General features: G+C 43.6%; 1 protein-coding gene across 1 annotated transcript in view; it reads right to left on the bottom strand.

Annotated features, from left to right (window-relative positions):
- The window catches only part of LOC137571158 (fucolectin-like), a 74,347-nt gene extending 63,669 nt beyond the window's left edge, over positions 1–10,678 (bottom strand). The window contains exons 1-2 of the mRNA XM_068279936.1: positions 10,649–10,678; positions 913–1,001 (exon numbers count right to left, since the gene is read on the bottom strand). Of these exons, the coding sequence (XP_068136037.1) occupies positions 913–973 (61 nt within the window). The 5' untranslated portion in view covers positions 974–1,001; positions 10,649–10,678. The remainder of the gene's footprint in view (positions 1–912; positions 1,002–10,648) is intronic.
- Positions 10,679–21,732: the final 11,054 nt, after the last annotated feature.

Raw genomic sequence — 21,732 nt, forward strand, 5'->3', positions numbered from 1 at the left:
ACCCTAAGCGATTATGTCACTCTCTGACGATGAGCGGCATTGTAACGACGAGTAGTGGCAGCCCCAACCAGTAAGCATCTGGCTCACGCTGGATGGACAGAGCCACCACCACGAGTTAGGAGGCCAGACTTCTGCCCAAGGGTTGCACCTGGCAAACTTTGTGGCAATGCTACATTGGTGCACAATCCTCCATAACAGCGAGTGTGACACACATGACCCTCCTGAGCGTGCGGTTGCCCAGTAACACCTACCCTACATGATTACGTCACTCCTTGCTGATCACGATGGGCAGTATAGTAGTGATGAGTAGCAGCAGCTCCAACCATTGAGCAGTGGGCTCATGGTGGATGGACAGAGCCTCTGGTGGGAGTTAGGAGGCGGGACTTCCACCCAATTATTCCACCCTAGCAAACTTTGCGGCAATGTTCTCTTCTTGCTCTGTACCTGGTGAAGGGACATATGGGCACTTGTGGTGATCTAAGGTACAATTAATTATGCTAATTAGCAACTGTATTTCAGTTCACATTGAGTTAATATGCATTGTATGGACATTATTTTTACATATGAAAATGAGCATAGTGTGTTGGCGGTAGCTTGGAAATTGGAACGGGTGTTTTGGTATGAGATGTTTCACTTATATGCCTGTCATGCACATTTAGTTTGTGTTACCATTCTGTTTGAAACCTTGACAAAATGGACCTGCCGTGGCCCTGAAACGGTCGTTGGTTATGTGAATGGACATCTGGCATGCTATGTGAATAAACACCACTTTATCCTTCAACGAGCGTGCGGATCTTCTGGATTTTCTTACTGGTTACTGTGTGCTAGCTGCAGGTTTTGTTATCTTTTAGCATACACTAATTTATAAATAAGATATTAAAGGCATTTGGGAAAAAATTAAATGGATCTCACGTGCATCCGCCGACACCAATAGGAGGATAAGAATGGGCAGAGAGATGCTTCTTTTCTTCATGGTCTCCTCTGCAGTCTTGACAGTCAGCCTGGAAAAATAAAGTATTTGTTATCACCTGACGAACAAAACTGTGCTTTCCCACACCTTTTAAAATGATTGCAATATCGTACCAAGGCAGGTTTTTGGTTCGTTGCATGCTATTAGATGTGCTATGTATGTCCGGGTCACCAGTGGGAATATGAAAAAAATGTTTTTTTTATAACCAACCTTGTAGCTTTTGAAAACAAAAAATAGTTTGACTCCTCTCTCTCCTTCATTCCTCACATTCACTCCCTAACCATCTCCTGCCATCTCCAACTCAAAAACATATCTCGCATTCGACCTTTTCTCACTCAGGACGCTACTAAAAAGTTAATACATGCTCTTATATTATCTCTTCTGGACTATTGTAACATACTACTTTGTGGTCTATAAAATAACAGACTTGTACTGCTTCAATCTGTACTGAACTCAGCTGCTCGTCTCATTTGTCTTCGTTCTCATTCTTCCTCTGCTGCCCCTCTCTGTCAAACTCTTTATTGGCTACCAATTAACCAGAGGGTCCAGTTCCAACTCTTAACCCTAACCTACAAAGCTCTCCACAGTCTCTCTCTCCTGTACATATCCTCACTAGCAGGGTTGCTCGGATACCCCCAATCACGATTCGAGTGATCACGAATTTGACTCCGTCCACTTTCAAATTAACTCGTGATCATGATCACGAATAGAAAAACAGATATCCGGCTGGAGTTCGGTTTTGAGTCGAATAACTGCATGTAATCACAAATCACAAATCATCCTTCTGCTCCACACTAGAGCTGCGCGGGGGACCGGCGGTGTGAGGTGGCAGTTGCGTGGGTCATCGGAGATCTTTAATCAATGTCGCAAGTTAGAGGATATTGGCGTGGGACCTTTTCCGAGGATATTGGCGTAGGAACATTTTCTTAAAGGTACAGGTAAGTATTTCTGTTTAATTAAGATTAATTAAGGACTTTTTTCGTTGTTGTGTTTTTATTTCATTTAACCCTTTCTGGAAATGGGTACTTTGTATCCCTATACACATTTCTCCTGGGAGGAGGGTGGGCATCTGGGGGTCCTGGGGCACCGGAGGTGGGAAAGAGCCCTTTGTTCCTGGATTGGATAAGGGCTCAGGGGAAAGGGGAAGGCTTGGCTGTCCGTCTCCCCAAGAGCCCCCCCCCCATACCATGGACCATGCAGGCTGGTATAGCTCAGGGTGCGAAGCCCCAGTCAGCCGGGGCTCCGCATTCTGGCAATTCCAGCCTTCATGGTTGACAAGACGTTAAATATGCTGGGTAGGGGGGACCCTATGTCATTTTTTTTTTAAAATTCCCACACTCTGCACATTAAAAAAAAATATTTTTTTTAACCACTTCCCAACTGAGGGGTTTTACCCCTTGACCACCAGAGCAATTTTCACCTTTCAGCGCTCCTTCCATTCATTCATCTATAACTTTATTATTACTTATCGCAATGAAATGAACTATATCTTGTTTTTTTCGCCACCAATTAGGCTTTCTTTAGATGGGACATTATGCCAAGAATTATTTTATTCTAAATGTGTTTTAATGGGAAAATAGGAAAAAATGTGGGAAAAAATTTATTATTTTTCAGTTTTCGGCCTTTATAGTTTTTAAATAATGCATGCTACTGTAATTAAAACCCATGCAATGTATTTGCCCATTTGTCCCGGTTATAAAACCGTTTAAATTATGTCCCTATCACAATGTTTGGCGCCAATATTTTAATTGGAAATAAAGGTGCATTTTTTTCAGTTTTGCGTCCATCCCTAATTACAAGCCCATAGTTTATAAAGTAACAGTGTTATACCCTCTTGACATAAATATTTAAAAAGTTCAGTCCCTAAGGTAACTATTTATGTATTTTTTTTAATTGTAATTTTTTTTTAATTACTAAAAAAAAAAAAAATTGGGGAGTGTGGGAGGTAAGGAGTTAATTTTTTGTGTAAAACTAATTTATTTGTATGTGAAAAATGCTTTAGGGTGTAGTTTTACTATTTGGACACAAGATGGCAACGGTAACTTTTTGTTTAATGCGACCTGCAAGCGTCCTTCCGGACGCTTGCAGGAAGTACTAGGAGGCTGGCAAAGTTTTTTTTTTTCACAATGATCGCGCTCCTTATCGGAGAAGCAGCGGATCATTGCGGGGCTTAGATCAACGAATGGGAATGGATTTTCCCATTCATTAATCTCCGGGCAAGCGGCCGGCGGCGTGTTTACGAGTGGGAGTGTGCGCTAGAGCGAGCGGGAGCGCGGAAAGTACGGATTTCTCCTTCCCTGGTGGTGAAAGGATGGAAAAAGGGACGGAAAAATACGTACGCATAGGGGTAAAGTGGTTAAATATGAAAATAATATTTTTTCCCACTATCTTTTTAACATATCCTGCAAATTTGGTGTTTCTACCATGTAAGGGTTTCTCCAAGATGATCCAGCACAGCTCTTTTAATCAGAAAATTATTTTATTGGATCATAAAAAGTACAAACATTAAAGCTGCATAGTGGCTACGGTCCACCGTTTCGGACCATCACAGTCTACCATGTAAGGGGGCTTTACTATTAACCTCTAAAGTGGGCGGGTTTTGTTTCATTAACGATCTGTCATTTACCGCATTTAAAGGGACTCCGAGCAGTGCAGAAACTATGGAAAGATGCATATCATTTTAAAGCTCTCTTTCTCCTCTTTCCAATGATATATAAACCGCTGCCCTACACCTTTTAGTTTTCGCTATTTTCGCGATTGAAATTGCCGCGGCCGCGATTTCAATCGCGAAAATAAAGAAAACTAAAAGGCGTAGAGCGACGATTTAGGTGTCGCCAGAAAGAGGAGAAAGAGAGCTTTAAAATGATATCCATCTTTCCATAGTTACTTGTATTACACAGGACGACACTTTCCCCAGTGTCAGCAGCTCCATTGAACAGAAAAAGTCGGCCTGTGTAATACAATGTAACTATGGAAAGATGGATATCATTTTAAAGCTCTCTTTCTCCTCTTTCTGGCGACACCTAAATCGTTGCCCTACGCCTTTTAGTTTTCTTTATTTTCGCGATTGAAATCGCGTCCGCGGCAATTTCAATCGCGAAAATAGCGAAAACTAAAAGGCGTAGGGCAGCGGTTTATATATCATTGGAAAGAGGAGAAAGAGAGCTTTAAAATGATATGCATCTTTCCATAGTTTCTGCACTGCTCGGAGTCCCTTTAAAAGTACACCTTTTTCCTTTGAAATTTTAAAATAGATTTTCTCAAAAAGTATAAGGTCTTTTTGAAAAAGCAAGGTCTTTTTGAAAAATCTATTCAGTAAGCACTCTGACAACATGTTTCACGGGTCATGGCCCGCTTCCTCAGGTCAATACAAAATGCCTTGATAGCATAGGGAATAGAGTGTAGGCACCTCTAATCTACACTATATCCATGCTCTAGGGGTCAGAGTGTAGGTACCTACACTTTGGACCCCCACACCTATCAGAAAGCCAGCACAGCAGCCATACACTCTGCTTGTGGCTGCTGTGAAGGAGACTAGGGACAGAGCTGTACTGCTATAAGGGAAAGCGTTTTATGTCCTCAGTGGAGTTTCTTGCTGCTACAATATCAGTTCACCATATACATAACCCCAAGAACCCTTCTAAAGGCTGTGTTTTGATCTTGTGATATTGCTGTTCAGTGTTCTTTAGCTATTGCAGACAGGTGCAGTCAGTGTTTGGTGCTAGTAGTTCACCCTTCTAAGGACTGTTTTTCTTTTTCTTGCTATTGTTATACTGCAGTTCTGTGTGTCCAGTGCACCCAATAGCTGTTGGAGACAGGTCTGCTGGTCATATTAGTGCACCGACTTGATAAATCAATCGTCCTTGTAAGGGATGTTTTTTTTCTACTTGCATACCTCCCAACTTTTTGAGATGAGAAAGAGGGACACTTAAGCCACACCCCTGATCACGCCCATCACACCCCTAGCCATGCATACCATAAAGATTTTATAAGAAAAATATGTTGTTTTATAATTCAAACCACACTGGTCCTTTCTATCCTGGTTCATTTTCCTTCATATTAACATTTTGAAATTAGTAATATATCAATTTAAAGAATGGGAATAAAGTTTAGAGTCAAACAAACACATTTTTTAGTAGAGAAATATATATATTTACATAGAAACAGGGACAAAGCCCTGAAAGAGGGACAAATGAAGAGGGACAGAGGGACAGGGCTGCCAAAGAGGGACTGTCCCGGGACAGTTGGGAGCTATGTACTTTCTATTATTATATTGCAGCTCTGTGTGTCCAGTGCACGTTAACTGTTGGAAACAGGTCTGCTAGTCCTAGTAGTGCACTGACCATAACCCAATATTCCTTCACCACCACTACTGGCATCTAGTGTTCACTACTGCTCCCTGTATAAGGGTCTGTTCACACTGCACGCGTTTCCAGTCGCGTTTTGGAAACGCGTGCAGGTGGCCGACACGCACGACATCAGACAGTGCATAGAGTGCACTGTCTGATGTTCACAACTTCACACTGCATGCGTTCCGGACCTGTGCGGTCCGGGAACGCATGCTGCACGCAGATTTTGACAAAACGCGCGGCTGTCCCATTCACTTTTCAGTGATGGGATCAGCCACGCAACGCACACAAACGCGGATGGCGTGCGTTCGTACGCGTTGTGGTTCGCACGCGTTCCGCACGCATGGCCATCCGCATTTGTGATCTGAACAGGCCCTAAGGCCTCAGTGCAGAATCATTGTATGATTGGTCACATAATTGTCATTGAACTATCTCAGCCTGATCATAGAGGCTGAAAAACCACAATCTCCTGCACTCCCATGATTGTGTGCACAAGCACAGCGGTGGCTATACACCACTACACAAAGTTTGCTGCCGTGAGGACTAACATTTATGTCCTGGAGGTGCCAACTAGCAAAAACAATGATTGGCTCACCTGACATTATCACTAAAGTTCTTTGTGGTTGTTTGAGGTGCGTTAATTGCAGGCGTATCGTCTGTCCGTGAGAACCGGGCCTAACCTTTACACTACCTTATCACCGTGTATGCAAGCTGGACGTTTTAACCATTTCAGGCTGAGGGAATTTATCACCTTATGCAACAGAGCAATTTTCGCCTCCCATTCATTCGCTAATAACTTTATCACTAATAATCACAATGACTTGATCTATATCTTGTTTTTTCCACCATTAATTAGGCTTTCTTTGGGTGGTACATTTTGCTAAGAATTATTTTTTTCTAAATGCATTTTAACATGAATATTAAGAAAAAAATGGAAAAAAATATTTCTCCGTTTTCGGCCATTATAGCTTTAAAATAATTCATGCTACCATAATTAAACCTATGTATTTTATTTGCCCATTTATCTTGGTTATTACAACATTTAAATTTTGTCCCTATCACAAAATGCACCAATATTTTATTTGGAAATAAAGGTGCATTTTTTCAGTTTTGCGTCCATCACTATTTACAAGCTTATAATTTAAAACATGGTCGTAATCTACACTCTTCACATGCATATTTAAAAAGTTTAGACCCTTAGGTAACTATTTATGTTTTGTTTTTTTTATTGTAATTTTTTTTTTCATTAAAAATGTTATTTGGGTACATTTTGGTGTGGGAAATAGACAGTTAATTTTAATGTAATAATGTGTGTTTATTGTGTTAAAAACTGTATGTAGATGTAGTTTTCCTATTTGTAAAACAGTGAGTTTTTTTTCCTAGTCCTCCTAGCTTCCAGGAACCATAAAGAGGACGGAAACGGAAAAGACCGTGGCCTCTGTTGAGAAGCCATCGGGTTTTTCTGCTGGGGACTTGTATCAATGAATGGGAATCATGTTCCCATTCATTGATCTCTGGGCTACCGGAGGGCGACGCTGGATTGCATGCGGGAGCGCGCCGAAGCCAGCAGCAGCAGCGCAGCAGCTGCCTGGACGTGAGGATCACGTCCAGGCGGCATAAATGGTTAAAACATTTAATTTCACAAATTTATGAATGTAATGTGATTTCTGCCCTTTAGAGATTAAAACACGTTTCTGCATCAACTCCGTAATTTTTGGTGGGACTTTTGCCATGCATCCCCCTCCGGCATGCCCCTGTCCAGGTGCTAGGCCCCTTGAAACACATTTCCCATCACTTTTGTGGCCAGAAACAGTCCCTGTAGGTTTTAAAATTCGCCTGCTCATTAAAGTCTATGGCGGGTCGCCCGTTCAAGAACCTTTGGAGCAGAAAATTTGATGTCTGGGCCATCACTAATGGGGAGTGGATGAGACACATGTTGGGGGGACCAGAGGAGGACACAGGGGAAAAGAAAGGGACAAACTGGGGGCAAAGATTGACAGAAGGGGACAGAAGAGGACAGCGGGGCAAATGATAACAAAGTGGGACACACAGAAGGAGTGAAAAGGGACAGAGGGGGACAAACAGGGGGAGTAAAGGAGGACAAAGGGGGACATATGAGGGACAGAAGGGGACACAGGATGACACATGGGGACACAGGAGGACACAATAATTAAAATAAAACATTATTGTGAGTGGCGTGCATCAGGCGGCAGAGAAGTGACATCAGCATGGTGCATGCCCCTCCCTCCCTGCAGCTGCCTCTCATTACCTTATGATTGAGGTGGTGGCCACCTCCTCTATGAGATTCCCCAGTCCTCCCTTTACTAATAGACCTCAGATCAGCGTGACCTGCAGCGCCGCTGAGATGAGGAAACAGGAGAGTAGCTCCCATAGCGGCACATATACAGGAAGTACTTACTTCCTGTGTATGCACCATTACCAGGTGAACAGCTCTCCTGTTTCCTTGTCAAAGCAGTGCTGCTGTTCTTGCTGATCTGAGGTCTGGTAGTGAGGGGAAGACCGGGGACTCTCATAGAGGAGCCAAGCGCCGACCGGGGGGGAGGGGGGGTGCAGGCTGGCTTCCTACTGGGAGCACCTACCTGGCTAACCTATACTGGGGGTGACTATACTGGCTACCTATACTGGGGGCAACTACACTGGCTACATATACCAGGGGCAAATATACTGGCTGCCTATACTGGGGGCCCCTATACTGGCTGCCTATACTGGCTACTTATACTGGGGCCAACTATACTGGCTATCTATACTGGGAGCAACTATACTGGCTGCCTATACTGGGTGCAAAAATACTGGCTGTCTATACTGGGGGCCCCTATAATGGCTGCCTATACTGGCTACTTAGACTGGGGGCAACTATACTGGCTACCTATACTGGGTGCAACTATACTGGCTGCCTATACTGGGTGCAAATATACTGGCTGCCTATACTGGGGGCACCTACACTGGCTGCCTAAACTGGCTACTTAGACTAGGAGCAACTATACTGGCTGCCTATACTGGAGGCAACTATACTGGCTGCCTATGCTGGAGGCAACTATACCAGGGGAAAACTATACTGGCTGTCTATACTGGGGGCAACTATACTGGCTACCTATACTCGGGGCAACAATTCTGGCTAACCAATACTGGGGGCATCTATACCTAGCCAACCTATACTGGGAGCACCTATGTCTGGCTACCTATACTGGGGGCAACTATACTGGTTACTTATACTGGGGCAACTATACATGGCTTCCTATACAGGGGGCACCTATACTATCTTATAGTCCGTGAGCGTCTTATATGCCGAAAAAATATGGTCGTTATGTCATTAACTGTCCTTCAGAGGAACTCACAATGTGATCCCTGCCATATGTCCAACATAGTCTAGCTCCAGTTTTGAGGGGAAGCCAATTAACTTATCTCTGTGTTTTAGTTTTTAGGAGCCTAACTAATACTACATAATACCAACATGGGCAGCGTTACACTGGGGCATTGGCCAGCCATGGGAATCACTGTGCCCCCTGTGTGCCCCCCTGCTCAGTAACATACAGTTAACTGTTTCCAGGCTCCCGCAGCATATAGTGAATGGGATAGGATCTGTAAAAAATCTCTCCATGTCAGCCTGAGTCTATGTAGGCGTTAAGTAAACCGAGGGGCTTATCTATTTGCCAAAAATATATCACAATCCTTGCAAGATCCCTTGTAATCAATGTACTGGATGACACTTATATTTGAAAAAAACAAAAACAAAAAACCCTCTACCTCCTTCTGATTGTATGTCTGTCCTAACATTGTCTGTCAAAAGGAGTCTAAAAAAGGTTTACAACTAGCCAATAAACTAGAGCTTGCATTTTACAGGCAGGAAGTTTTGAATTAGGATAATAGTGTGGTGATATATTGCTGACAAATAGTAGTCTGCATCCACTTAGCTACTAAGATAAGGAATTACACACACAGGAATTTATTCACTAAGCTGCCCTGCAACAGCTTAGTAATAATAATAATAATAAGTCACTTGACAGTCAGGCTATTGGGCCAATCAAAGTGCAGTAATATCATTCTTTAAAACCACTAGACCCGCCGGGCTCTGGGCAGGCTCAGTGGAGCGATCATTAAATGTAACAAAGTGGTCTTTAAACTAATTGAGCCCAGCATAGTCGGACTGCGCACGCTATGGCTGCATAGCGTGCGCAGGGAATTATAACACTCCCTGTAGTCATTAAAGGGGCACTATGGGGAAAAATTTACAATTTAAAATATGAGCAAACATACACAAATAAGCAATACGTTTTTTCCAGAGTAAAATGAGCCATAAATTACTTTTCTCCTATGTTGCTGTCACTTACAGTAGGCAGTAGAAATCTGACAGAAGGGACAGGTTTTGGACTAGCCCATCTCTTCATAAGGGATTATCTTTATAAAGATATTACCTAAAAATGATTTAAACAATGATGCTGGCCAGCTTCCCTGCTCGCTACACAGTTTTTTGGCAGTTGTACAGAGCAACTGTCATTCACTAAGTGCTTTTGAAAATAAATAAATCCCTGAGAATTCCCCATGAAGCGATGGACTAGTCAAAAACCTGTCGCTTCTGTCAGATTGCTATTACCTACTGTAAGTGACAGAAACATAGGAGAAACATAATTTATGGCTCATTTTAATTTGGAAGAAACGTACTTCTTATTTGTCTGTTTGCACATATTTTAAATTTTACAATTTTTAACCATAGTGCCCCTTTAAGATGCACAGCTGTAGCAGCGCAGCTTAGTGAATCAAGCCCTAAGTGTTTCTCTCCCTTCTGCCTCTTCTCCACCCCCTTGCTTGTAGAGTTGTCACACAGGCTGGGGGCTGGAATGATTTGTCTGTGATCTGTCCACACAGGAGCAGCTTGCTAGTAAGTGAGGATTAAAGCATGCCAGCCAACTAGTCAAGTACATCTGTAGATAACTTTACTTCAATAATAGCACCACAATCTACTCTGCGCAAAAGCCTCTAAGTTCTGTTTGTGATATTTACATTGGGTCTCTACCATTGCTGTACTTGTTAGCTTTAATTTTATTACCTGAGTTAGGCAAAAAAATATCTAAAGCTTGCCATACGAAGATCGATTTTGACCACCCAAATGGGCCTCGCCAGCCACTGTTACCCCTTTGTGCCCCCTTCAAAAAAAAATGGACCCGGAGCTGGCACTGAATACCAAAAGTTCACTAATCTTCACTAAATATATACACCTATGCCACAATTATAGTTTTTCTCTGCTTAATCAATTGTAAGTTCAAACAGGGCTCAATAATACCATAAATATCATGTAAGAGGCATACTATACCTGAAAATAATCACTTGTCTAAGTAAGGAATGTTCTTCACCGATGTGTGCGTCAGACAGAGCACACCTCGTATTTATACTAAATATTGTAACAGGAAAATCATTATTCCTCTTCATTGGAAAAGAGAATCCTCTTGGCTGCCATATGTCACAATAGATTAAGATTAAAAATTACTCAAATTTACTGTACAATTTTTGTTGATTCAAGAACTTCTCCTTTCCTCAGAAATGTAACCTATAAAAATTAAAATAATTAATTGTACAAATAAAGATTAAACTAAAACATTGATAAGACCTGAAATACAAACAAATGATATGTCCCATAAATGTGTGTTGTACAAACATGTGTTGCCTCATCATTGAGGCCTTGCTCACATTATAGGCGGTTTTGTAAAATTTTAAGCGTGGGCGATATTCAAAATCACCCTGAAAGCACTTGTGCAATGATTCTCTATGAGAGAGTTCGTATCAGAGCAGTTCGTTAGGCCATTTTTTAGGCGATTTGCCTCAATGTATAGGAAAAATGCCAAACACTCGCAAGATCGCTTTGGCAAGCGATTGCGTGAGCATTTTTTTTAGAAAATACACGGTTTTTATTTTATCCCTCCCACCTTCCATCCCTCCTTCCCCCCCTAGATCCACCCACTATGATCGCCTCTTATAGGCATCAGTCTACGAAAGGAATTAGATTGTGAGCCACTTCAGGCGACTGCTAAGTGACAAAGCTGTCCCCTGTACACCGCTGTGCTAGTCTAGATTGCAGCGCTGTACAAATTGAACAGCCTGCCAGCTCTGATGGTGGCTGGCAGGCTGATCACGGATTTCCACTGTGCGTGATGTGCGTGCATTCCCTAAATAATACCCACTTCCAGGTCCTGATGCCAATCGGCGTTAGGCGGTCCTAGGGAGCCACTCTGTGGCCGCCAATTGGCGTCAGGCGGGTGCAGAGCAGTTAATTTTCTATTCCACAAGTAAAGAATAGTTGTCAAAGCAGATATCTAATTGCAGATGACAATGAACGTATGGCATCCAACGTTTCAATGCAATGCCATGGCACTAGTCTGTTTCAGGTTCCAATAAACACTTTTTTTTCATTCAGCAAATGATCTAACCAATGAAAATCCTCTTCAAGGAGGATTCTTATCAATGGGCAAAAGAGTAATATTGAAAGATGCTTATGCTGGGGCTGTCTGTCCACCTCAGTACCAGGGAGGCAATGCAGTCTTCAATTGAGATTTTAAGAAGTCCCTTGAGGATTGTAACATGTAGGACATGTACTTAGATCTGGATTGCAACTTTAGCAACACCCCCACCCCCTTCCCTACCACACGGGTAAAGTATTTCCTCTCATACTCAAGCACTTTGTTCACATGCCCTTTTTGCACGCTATATTGCCAACCTTTTCTCAAGACACTCACCGTCTTATTTTAGTAGCACAGACATCATAGCAGCATTGTGAGTGCATTTATGGCAATTGTGTGTGTTTCATATTTTTGTATTTCATTTATTTTTGTAGTTTTGTACATTGTTAGTGATTTATTGTATAGCACAGGTTTTGCGTATCGCACAATATCTTTTTTGCACCTTAGCACTAGCACTTTGTTTATACGGATATCTCTATACTCCTATTGACAGCAACGACATAATTCAGTAGTTGGGAGGTGTATTGCTTACATGCAATGTTGGGGGATTGTAAATGTACTTGTTTTTAATCTTTTAAAGGGATATGTCCCTAATAAATTTATATTATTTTTGAAGATATGTTTGGAATGATCATTTATTGTATTTAGAAGGATTAAGGGTAATTGAGACCCTCTACCCTTTTCAGGCAGCTTTTCTTCATGCATAGATGTGACTTTTTTTGCCTAGGTGGGTTATTGATAGCTATATAGCTTTTTTAGTCACCACCAGGGTGGTCTTAGGTTTAGGCAACACCAGGGGGGTCTTAGGTTTAGGCACCACCAGGGGGGTCTTAGGTTTAGTCACCACCAGGGGGGTATTAGGGTTAGGCACCACCAGGGGGGTCTTAGGGTTATGCACCATCAGGGGGGTCTTAGGGTTAGGCACCACCAGGGGGGTCTTAGGTTTAGGCAACACCAGGGGGGGTCTTAGGTTTAGGCACCACCAGGGGGGTCTTTTAGGGCCCTTTTCCACTAGCAGTCGCTAGTGTTCGCGCTGAACGCTAGCGATTGCTGAATCGCAATTCCGCCGTTTTCCCGACGTTTGCGGCCGCGATTTTGCTATGCTATGCACTGCATAGCAAAATCGCGGCAAAAGTCGCTCCGCGGCGCGATCGCGATCAAGTAAAAAACGAATCGCGGTAGTGGAAATGACCTACCGCGATTCCTATGTTAGAAAGCAAACCGTAGCGATTGTAAAATCGCTAGCGGTTTGCGGTTTTGCGATTCAGCTAGCGCAAACGCGCTAGTGGAAAAGGGCCCTTACAGACAAGAAGTTTCAAAATGTTCTCCAACCACCCTGAGATGTTCTCTGTAAAAGTTCCACTCCCTGAAATTATGGGCCTGCCTGGGTTTCCCTCTTTGTTGATTTTGGGAAGCATGTAAAAGCAGGCTGTTCTAGGCTTTAAAGTCCGTACATGTGCTTTAATGCTCATGGGCAAAACCTTTACCGCCTTATTTAGTGCCATCCTGTAGTATTTTGTTGGGTCCCCCTGTAATTCTGCATAGTGCATTGTGTGTGTTGGACAAGTGTCTTTGTGCCTCATGGATGTAGTCACTGGTGTTCATGATGACTATGGCACCCCCTTTAGTTAGTGTATTTGGGAGAAGCAAAACATACAAAAAATCCCTGCAGGTACACCACAAACACCAAGCTCAAAGTCTAAATAATTAATCAGGGATATACCAAAGACACGGAAGATCAAAAATTGAAAAATTACTTTTTCTTTTTTATTTGCAAAAAAGTGCAGAAATATGTACACAAATTCTTTAATCACGTAAAAAAAGTGCATATAATTGATTGAAAAAAAGGCCCTGCAATTCACACTAATTTGTTCTTCATCGACGCGTGAGCCGAGTGATCCACCGCTAAGAGTCCAGGACTCTTAGCGGTGGATCACTCGGCTCGCGCGTCGATGAAGAACGCAGCTAGCTGCGAGAATTAGTGTGAATTGCAGGGCCTTTTTTTCAATCAATTATATGCACTTTTTTACGTGATTAAAGAATTTGTGTACATATTTCTGCACTTTTTTGCAAATAAAAAAGAAAAAGTAATTTTTCAATTTTTGATCTTCCGTGTCTTTGGTATATCCCTGATTAATTATTTAGACTATGGCACACCCTTTATCCAAGGGTTTGATGACAATATCTCTATTCTCCTTCAGGGACCTGACAGCCTGTCGCTCTTGGGATGTTATGTTCTGAGCCAATGTTTTTCTTTTATTCAGGACCCTGTCAGAGACTCTGCATCTAAATTTACTGATGTACTTTTCCAAGGTAGGGTTTTCCCCTTCTCAAGGGGTCCAGCTAGCTTTTTTGTGATATGGTTTGTGTTGGCCCATTATCTGTTGTTTTACAGGCCTCCTTATCATGGAAGTTTTCCTTGAGTAGCAGCCTTCAGAATAATGCCTCCATATCACCACAGAGTGCAATCTTGTCTATGGGTCTCACAGGGCAGAAGGCAACAAGGTAGTTGTCACTGTGCACTGTAGGAATGGTCTGGTCGTGTCCTCCTCATAGAGCTCTCACACCCTGCTCCGCCAGAGAAACAATGTGACTCTGTCTTGCTACTGCCCTCTAGTAGCAGACCCCAACTGGGTTTGTCCTGACACAGAAGTTATAAAGGGTAACTCTACCCTTGATAACGTCCAAAGAGGATGCAGGCCAGACAATTTCTACAGCGCCCAGGGACGGCAAGTTCACTCACTGCTTTCACGTGCTCTTTTTGCTTCTTAGCCTGACATACATCTTGTAGGGGTGATGGATAGCTGAGGATCATGTGAAAAAATGGCCTCAATAGTGTAATACTGTTTAAAAGCCAATTTACTTTCCCATAAAAACAACAATGGTAAACCAAACTTTATAAGATGTATGTCAGACTGAGGAGCATACAAAAACGCATGTGAAAGCAGTGAGTAAACTTGGTATCCCTGCGCATTCTAGGAATCGTCTTGGATGTTATCAAGGGTAGAGGTACCCTTGATAATGTCCGTGTCAGGATGAAACTGGTTGGGGACTGACACTAGAGGGCAGTAGCAAGACGGAGTCATGTTTTTTCTCCGGCGGGGCATGGAGCTTTATGAGGAGGATGCGGCCAGACCATTCCTACAGCGTGCAAGGACAACAGCTTCACTTACTGCTTTCACGTGCTCCTTTGTATGCTCCTTAGCTGGACATACATCTTGTAAAGTTGAGTTTACCATTGTTGTTTTTATGGGAGAATACATTGTTTTTAAACAGTGTTACACTACTGAGGCCATTTTTTTTACACGATCCTTGGCTAGCCATCACACCCCATTGGGAGAGATTTATGCTGTCAGCCTTTGAGAACAGATGGCTTTTGAACACGCATACTATATGACAGTGTTATCTGTCTATGTATCTGGTGAGTGAACACCTACATGGGGTGAGGCAGAAGCTTTTGTGATCCAGGTCCTATTCACTACGTTGTGGATACAGCACCAGATTGCTTGTTACGTTGCATGCAGTGTGTTACGATACAGCGTGCCATCATTATACTGCAACACAACCGCTGCACTGTGAACGTGGAAAAGGGGAGCCATCGCTGTGCAAAAAGCAATGATACAAAGCGACCCTTATGCCGCACCACTGTGAACGTAGCCTAAGAGGCTTTGATTAGCTAATTCTCTCCCTGAGCTAGCACAGATTTATTCAATCACCCCTGTGAACAAGACCATCAGCAAAGATAAGTGGGCAGTAAGAAGATTTCACACCTTTCGAGAGAAACACAAGATCTTGGTAAGAAATCTTAATTTACCGATATATGCTGGACTGTGTATGTGCAGTATTTATACTCTGACGCAAATGAGGAAATGCAAACTTCATACAAGAGAACCATACGGCTGTCATATGTCCAGGAATGTTGAAATTCAAATCCAAACAACACTGGCTTAACAGGAATTGTTGACAAAGAAACTTCACATTTCGTTAGAACTGTAAAAGATATCATACCATACGACAAAACAGTCACTGTAATGGAAAAAAAAATCTATATTTTTATCAAGACTAACCTCTCAAAACTCAAAGGGCCTGATGAAATGCCAGCAATCAGCAGTGGGAAAGGCGAGAGATAGCTTTAGAGTAAGCTGTATGAGTCACAGACAAGTGCCCTGTAAATATTAGCTCGTCCGGCCATAAAAGAGAAAACCCGCTTGCTTGCCAAATATTATTTTCATTTGAGTCAATTATTATTATTGATTTATAAAGCACCATATTCGGTGGTGTTGTACAAAGTAAGAAACAAACATGGGGTACATAATAATACAGACAATGGTGTACACCAAACATAGACACTGGTAAAAAATACAACATTGGTAGGTACAGCAATCACTAAGGCCACTTTTTACAGTAGCAAATATAGCATCATGAGTAAGGCCCCTTTTACACTTACCGAGTCACCATACTTCCCCCCGGGACCAATGCATCGAAATCTCACCTGCTCCAGCTGCTGCTACTCCCAGTCTCCTCCGCTGTCTCCCCCAAGCACCACCACGGCAGTCAGATTTACAATTGCAGGGGCACGGGGGGAGGGGGGGGGCACATTTACATTTTGAGGGACAGCGCCTGGAGGTCCATTGCCTTTGTCAGTCATCACAATATTATACACAGATACTGTTGCCAGTGGTGTACCTATCATGAGGCTGCAGGTGCTCACAGCACCGGGTGTAGCCATGGCTAGGAGTGCCACTGGGCTCATCCACCTTTTTTCATAGTTTGGGCAACATTCAGGAATATTTGTAGCAGGCAGTGCTGGAGACTGTTCTACTTCCTGCGCTAGAGGCACCACCCCTCCCCCTTCCTGTCCCGTGGGCAATGTGACTCCTCGCTCGCTACACAACGCCTGCAGTGAGTGAATGTTCAGAGCAGCAGGGTGAGTAGAGACAATGATTGCTGTGCTGGGACATTAGCAGGGAGAGGTGGCAGGATGTGTTTAGTGCTTTAGAAGTTGCCTGACATTAGTAGCCATGTGCACTGGCTGCTGTAGTGCCCTAAACTATTGATTATTTATCCTGATCAGAGTAATTCATCAATAATGCAGGGCAGTCTGCTGTTGCAGAAGCTAGTGGTATAACCTGTTTTGACTCTTGTTCTTACCCGACTGAGAGGAATCCTCCAGACATTGACTCAAATGGAAATATCAAGAATTTATTTGTGACCGGAACAAATGGTCAATGTGGTAAGTATTCAATTGAAGAAATTAATTCACAATATATTTATTTTGTTCACACTACAGTTGTGTTCAAAATTATTCAACCCCCTCTGAAATTGAGTGTTTTGGCCAGTTTGACATTTTGATAATTTCAGTCATCTTGTTTACAATTAAATCAAAGAGGCACTTGTAAGTCAGACAAATATAACATAACATTTATAATGAAATAACCACAAATGTCTTTTCGGTGCTCACATCATTATCAGTTTTATTCAACCCTCAAGTGACATTCATTCTTAGTACTTAGTACAACATCCTTTTCCAGTTATAACAGCGTTTAAAGTGTCTTGCAGCGATCTACGGGTATCTTAGCCCATTCTTCATGGGCAAAAGCCTCCAGTTCAGTCACATTCTTAAGCTGGCCACTAATGGTCCAATTTGTAGCGAAAAATCGTTCGAGCGATAAGAAATTCTGATCGGATTGGTTGTAAATAATCTCCATTGGTGGACACAATCGATTATGAACGAGTGAAAAAAATGTCGCCCGAATGAATTTTCGTCGAACGAAAATTTGGATGTTCTTGGTGGTCGTGATAGATAGGAAGCAATGATTGGTTAGTTGATGGTGTAGTGAACGATTTTTTGTCCGATCAGAATTTCTGATCGCTCGAACGATTTTTCGCTAGAAATTGGACTGTTAGTGGCCACCTTTAGGCTTGCGCGATGCAACTGCTTTCTTTAAGTCCCACCAGAGGTTCTCAATCAGATTTAAGTCTGGTGACTGCTATGGCCACTCCAACAGCCTTTAATCTGCAACCATGCTCTAGTGGACTTGGAGGTATGCTTGGGATCATTGTCCTGTTGAAAGGTCCAATGTCTCCCAAGCCTCAGGTTTGTGACGGACTGCATCACATTTTCATCCAATATCTCCTGGTACTGAAGGGAATTCATGGTACCTTGCACACACTGAAGCTTCCCTGTACCTGCAGAAGCAAAACAGTCCCAAAGCATGATTGACCCCCCCGCCATGCTTCACAGTAGGAAAGGTGTTCTTTTCTTCATAGGCCTTGCTCTTCCTCCTCCAAACATCCATGGGCCCAAACAGTTGTAATTTTGTTTCATCAGTCCACAGAACACTATCCCAAAACTTTTGTGGTTTGTCCACATGACTTTTGGCATACTGCATTCGACTCTTCTTATTCTTTGGAGACAGCAATGGGGCGCGCCTGGGAGTTCTGGCATGGAGGCTTTCATTACGCAGTTTGCGCCTTATTGTCTGAGCTGAAACTTCAGTACCCGCATCTAACAAATCTTTTTTCAGTTCCTCAGCAGTCACACAGGGACTTTTCTCCACTTTGCGCATCAGGTAGCACACAGCAGTCGAAATCAGCATCTTCTTTCTGCCTCAACCAGGTAGCATTTCAACAGTGCCGATTGCCTTGAATTTTCGAATGATGCTTCCTATGGTGTCTCTTGGTATGTTTAACATCTTTGCAATCTTCTTATAGCCTTTGCCATTCCTGTGAAGAGAAATCACCTCTTCTCTTGTATTCCTGCACAATTTTCTTGACTTCACCATGTTTGTAAACACACCAGTAAATTTCTAGAAGGAGCTGAGTATCACAGTCATTTTAAATCTGCCTAATTGGTGCTTATTATGCTTGATTGCGGCTCGTTAACATCCACAGGTGTTTTAAATACCTGGTCGAAAACACTTGAATAAACCTCTGTTCTTAAGAGTGGTAGTCTTTAAGGGGTTGAATAATCGTGTCAATGAAGAAACCACAAAAAAAAACCATTTAATACTCTGTTACAAAAACAATTGATGTCATTTTATTTGCATTTGGTCCTTTAAAAAGTCCTTGTAAGATTTCATTCTGAACACAATTACAAATGTACACTAAATCCCCTAAAACCCTTTACAGCATTAGGGGTTGAATTATGTTGAACACAACTGTAAGTCATAGAGATCCACGGTGCAGAACAGATGAAAAAAGTCTAGGGCCGATCCTAGATTATCTGTCTCACCCTGGACTCCAGACTGGACGGTGAAAGGGGGCAGTACGAGTGCGGCGGAAACAGGGGACATTGGGATTTGCCAGCACCTCTTTTACTGCGGTGGGGCGATTGAGGGTTTGACTGGGTGATCAGAAGCCCGCAGGGGGCATATTTGGGCCTAATCTGATAGATAGGAGTTCTAGGGAATGACAGGTGATGACAGGAGGTAATTGATGGGTGTCTCAGGGGGTGATTAGAGGGGAAAATAGATGCAATCAATGCACTGGGGAGGTGATCGGAAGGGGGCCTGAGGGGGATCTGAGGGTTTGACTGAGTGATCAGGAGCCCACACGGGGCAAATAAGGGCCTGATCTGATGAGTAGGTGTGCTAGGGGGTGACAGGTGGTGACAGGAGGTGATTGATGGGTGTCTGAGGGGGTGGTTAGAGGGGGAAATAGATGCAATCAATGCACTGGGGAGGTGATAAGGGGGGGTCTGAGGGCTATCTGAGGGTGTGGGCGGGTGATTGGGTGCCCGCAAGGGGAAGATGAGGGTCTGATCTGATGGGTATGATGGGTATCAGTGACAGGTGGTGACAGGGGGTGATTGATGGGTGGTCAGTAGGTGATTAGAGGGTAGAACGGATGTAAATAATGCACTGGGGAGGTGATCGGGGGGGGGGGGGGGGAGTCTGAGGGAAATCTGAGGGTGTGGGCGGTGTTTGGGTGCCCACAAGGGGCAGATCAGGGTCTGATCTGATGGGTAGCAGTAGCAGGTGGTGACAGGGGGTGATGGGGTGATTGATAGGTGATCAGGGTGTGGTTAGAGGGGAGAACAGATGTAAATATTGCACCAGGGAAGTGATGGGGGGGGGGGTCTGAGGGCTATCTGAGGGTGTGGGCAGGTAATTGGGTGCCCGCAAGGGGCAGATTAGGGTCTGATCTGATGGGTTGCAGTGACAGGTGGTGACTGTGGGTGATTGATGGGTGATTGATGGGTGATCAGTGGGTGATTAGAGGGGAGAAAAGATGTAAACAATGCACTTGGGAGGTGATCTGAGGGCGGGTTTGTGGGCGATCTGAGGGTGTGGGTGGGTGATCAGGTGCCGCAAAGGGGCAGGTTAGGGTATAATCTGATGGGGGGCAGTGACAGGTGGTGACAGGGGGGGATTGATGGGTAATTGACAGGTAATTGACAGGTGATCAGTGGGTGATTACAGGGGAGAATAGATGTATACAGTACATGGGGGAGTCTGGGGAGGATCTGAGGGTGTGGGGGGTGATCAGGAGCCCACAGGGGGCAGTTTAGGACCTAATCTAAAATATAGCGTTGCCAGATAGTGACAGGGTTGATTGATGCTTGATTAGGGGGGTGATTGGGTGCAAACAGTGCTCTGAAGGGGTGATCAGGGAGGGTCTGAGGGGTGCTGTGGGCGATCAGGGGGCAGGGGTGGCAGGATACAATAATACAATACAATAACATTTGTAAAGCGCTTTTCTCCCATAGGACTCAAAGCGCATAGCTGTGTCTCAGATTAATACAGGGTTTCAGGCTGGGTTGTGTTACAGAGGAGATAGTCAGATGTTCATGAATGCCAGACTGAAAAGGTAGGTTTTCAGTTTAGACTTAAATGCTTCCAGGGATGGGGCTGTCCTGATTGGGTGTGGCAGGGAGTTCCAAAGTGTAGGGGCAGCATGACAAAAGGCTCTGTCTCCAAAGGTTTTGAGGTGGACTCTGGGGGTGACCAAGGTGTTACGTCCTTTTGATCTAAGATTGTGGGGGGTGTGATGTAGTTGCAACAAGTCCTTCAGGTATCCAGGGCCCAGATTGTGCAAGGATTTGAATGTCAGTAAGCCAATCTTAAACAGAATTCTCCATTTTATCGGTAGCCAGTGGAGTGATCAGTGTGCTTTGGTGTTTACTACAAGGGCTGCCTCCTCCCCTGGTGGTTACTCAATCACTGGGACCACCAGGGGAGGAGGCAGCCAGTATAATACACTTTGTATACATAACAAAGTGTATTATACACTTTTGCACGGGGAGATCGGAGGGTTAACAACCTACTGGCGCTGCTAATTTGCCGGCGGGTTGATGTTGCGGATGGGCGGAGCCTAATGCCGGCAGATGCACGCGCATCCCTGCGCGCGATCCCCGGCTAATCAGTCCCCCAGGTGCTGCCGCCGATCGGCGTTACGCGGTCCTGGGGGGAGTCACTTTGCCGCCGCCCATAGGTAGTGGGCGGTCAGCAAGTGGTTAATTAATGAAGAGGGGGCTTCATCCAACATTTTGCTGGGCAGGCCTACTTGCACTGCTGCTAATATTGTAGGACATTAGACTATGACTTAGGTAGGATTAGTTAGTGAGATCCTCTGAGGACAGTCAGTGACATGACTATGTACTCTGTATAGTGCTGCAGAAGATGTCAGTGCTATATAAATACATAATAATAATATGGTAGGACATTACACTAGGACTATGGTAGGATTAGATAGTGAGATCCTCTGAGGACAGTCAGCGCCATGATGACTATGTACGCTGTAAAGTGCTGCAGAAGATGTCAGTGCTATATAAATACATCATATTAATATGGCAGGACATTAGATTATGACTATAATAGGATTAGATTGTAAGCTCCTCTGAGGAAAGTCAGTGCCATGATGACTATGTACTCTGTAAAGTGCTGCAGAAGATGTCAGTGCTATATACTGTAAATACATAATAATAATGTGGTGGTAGGAC

Source organism: Hyperolius riggenbachi, chromosome 4 (genome assembly GCF_040937935.1).
Source record: "Hyperolius riggenbachi isolate aHypRig1 chromosome 4, aHypRig1.pri, whole genome shotgun sequence".
NCBI lineage: Eukaryota > Metazoa > Chordata > Amphibia > Anura > Hyperoliidae > Hyperolius > Hyperolius riggenbachi.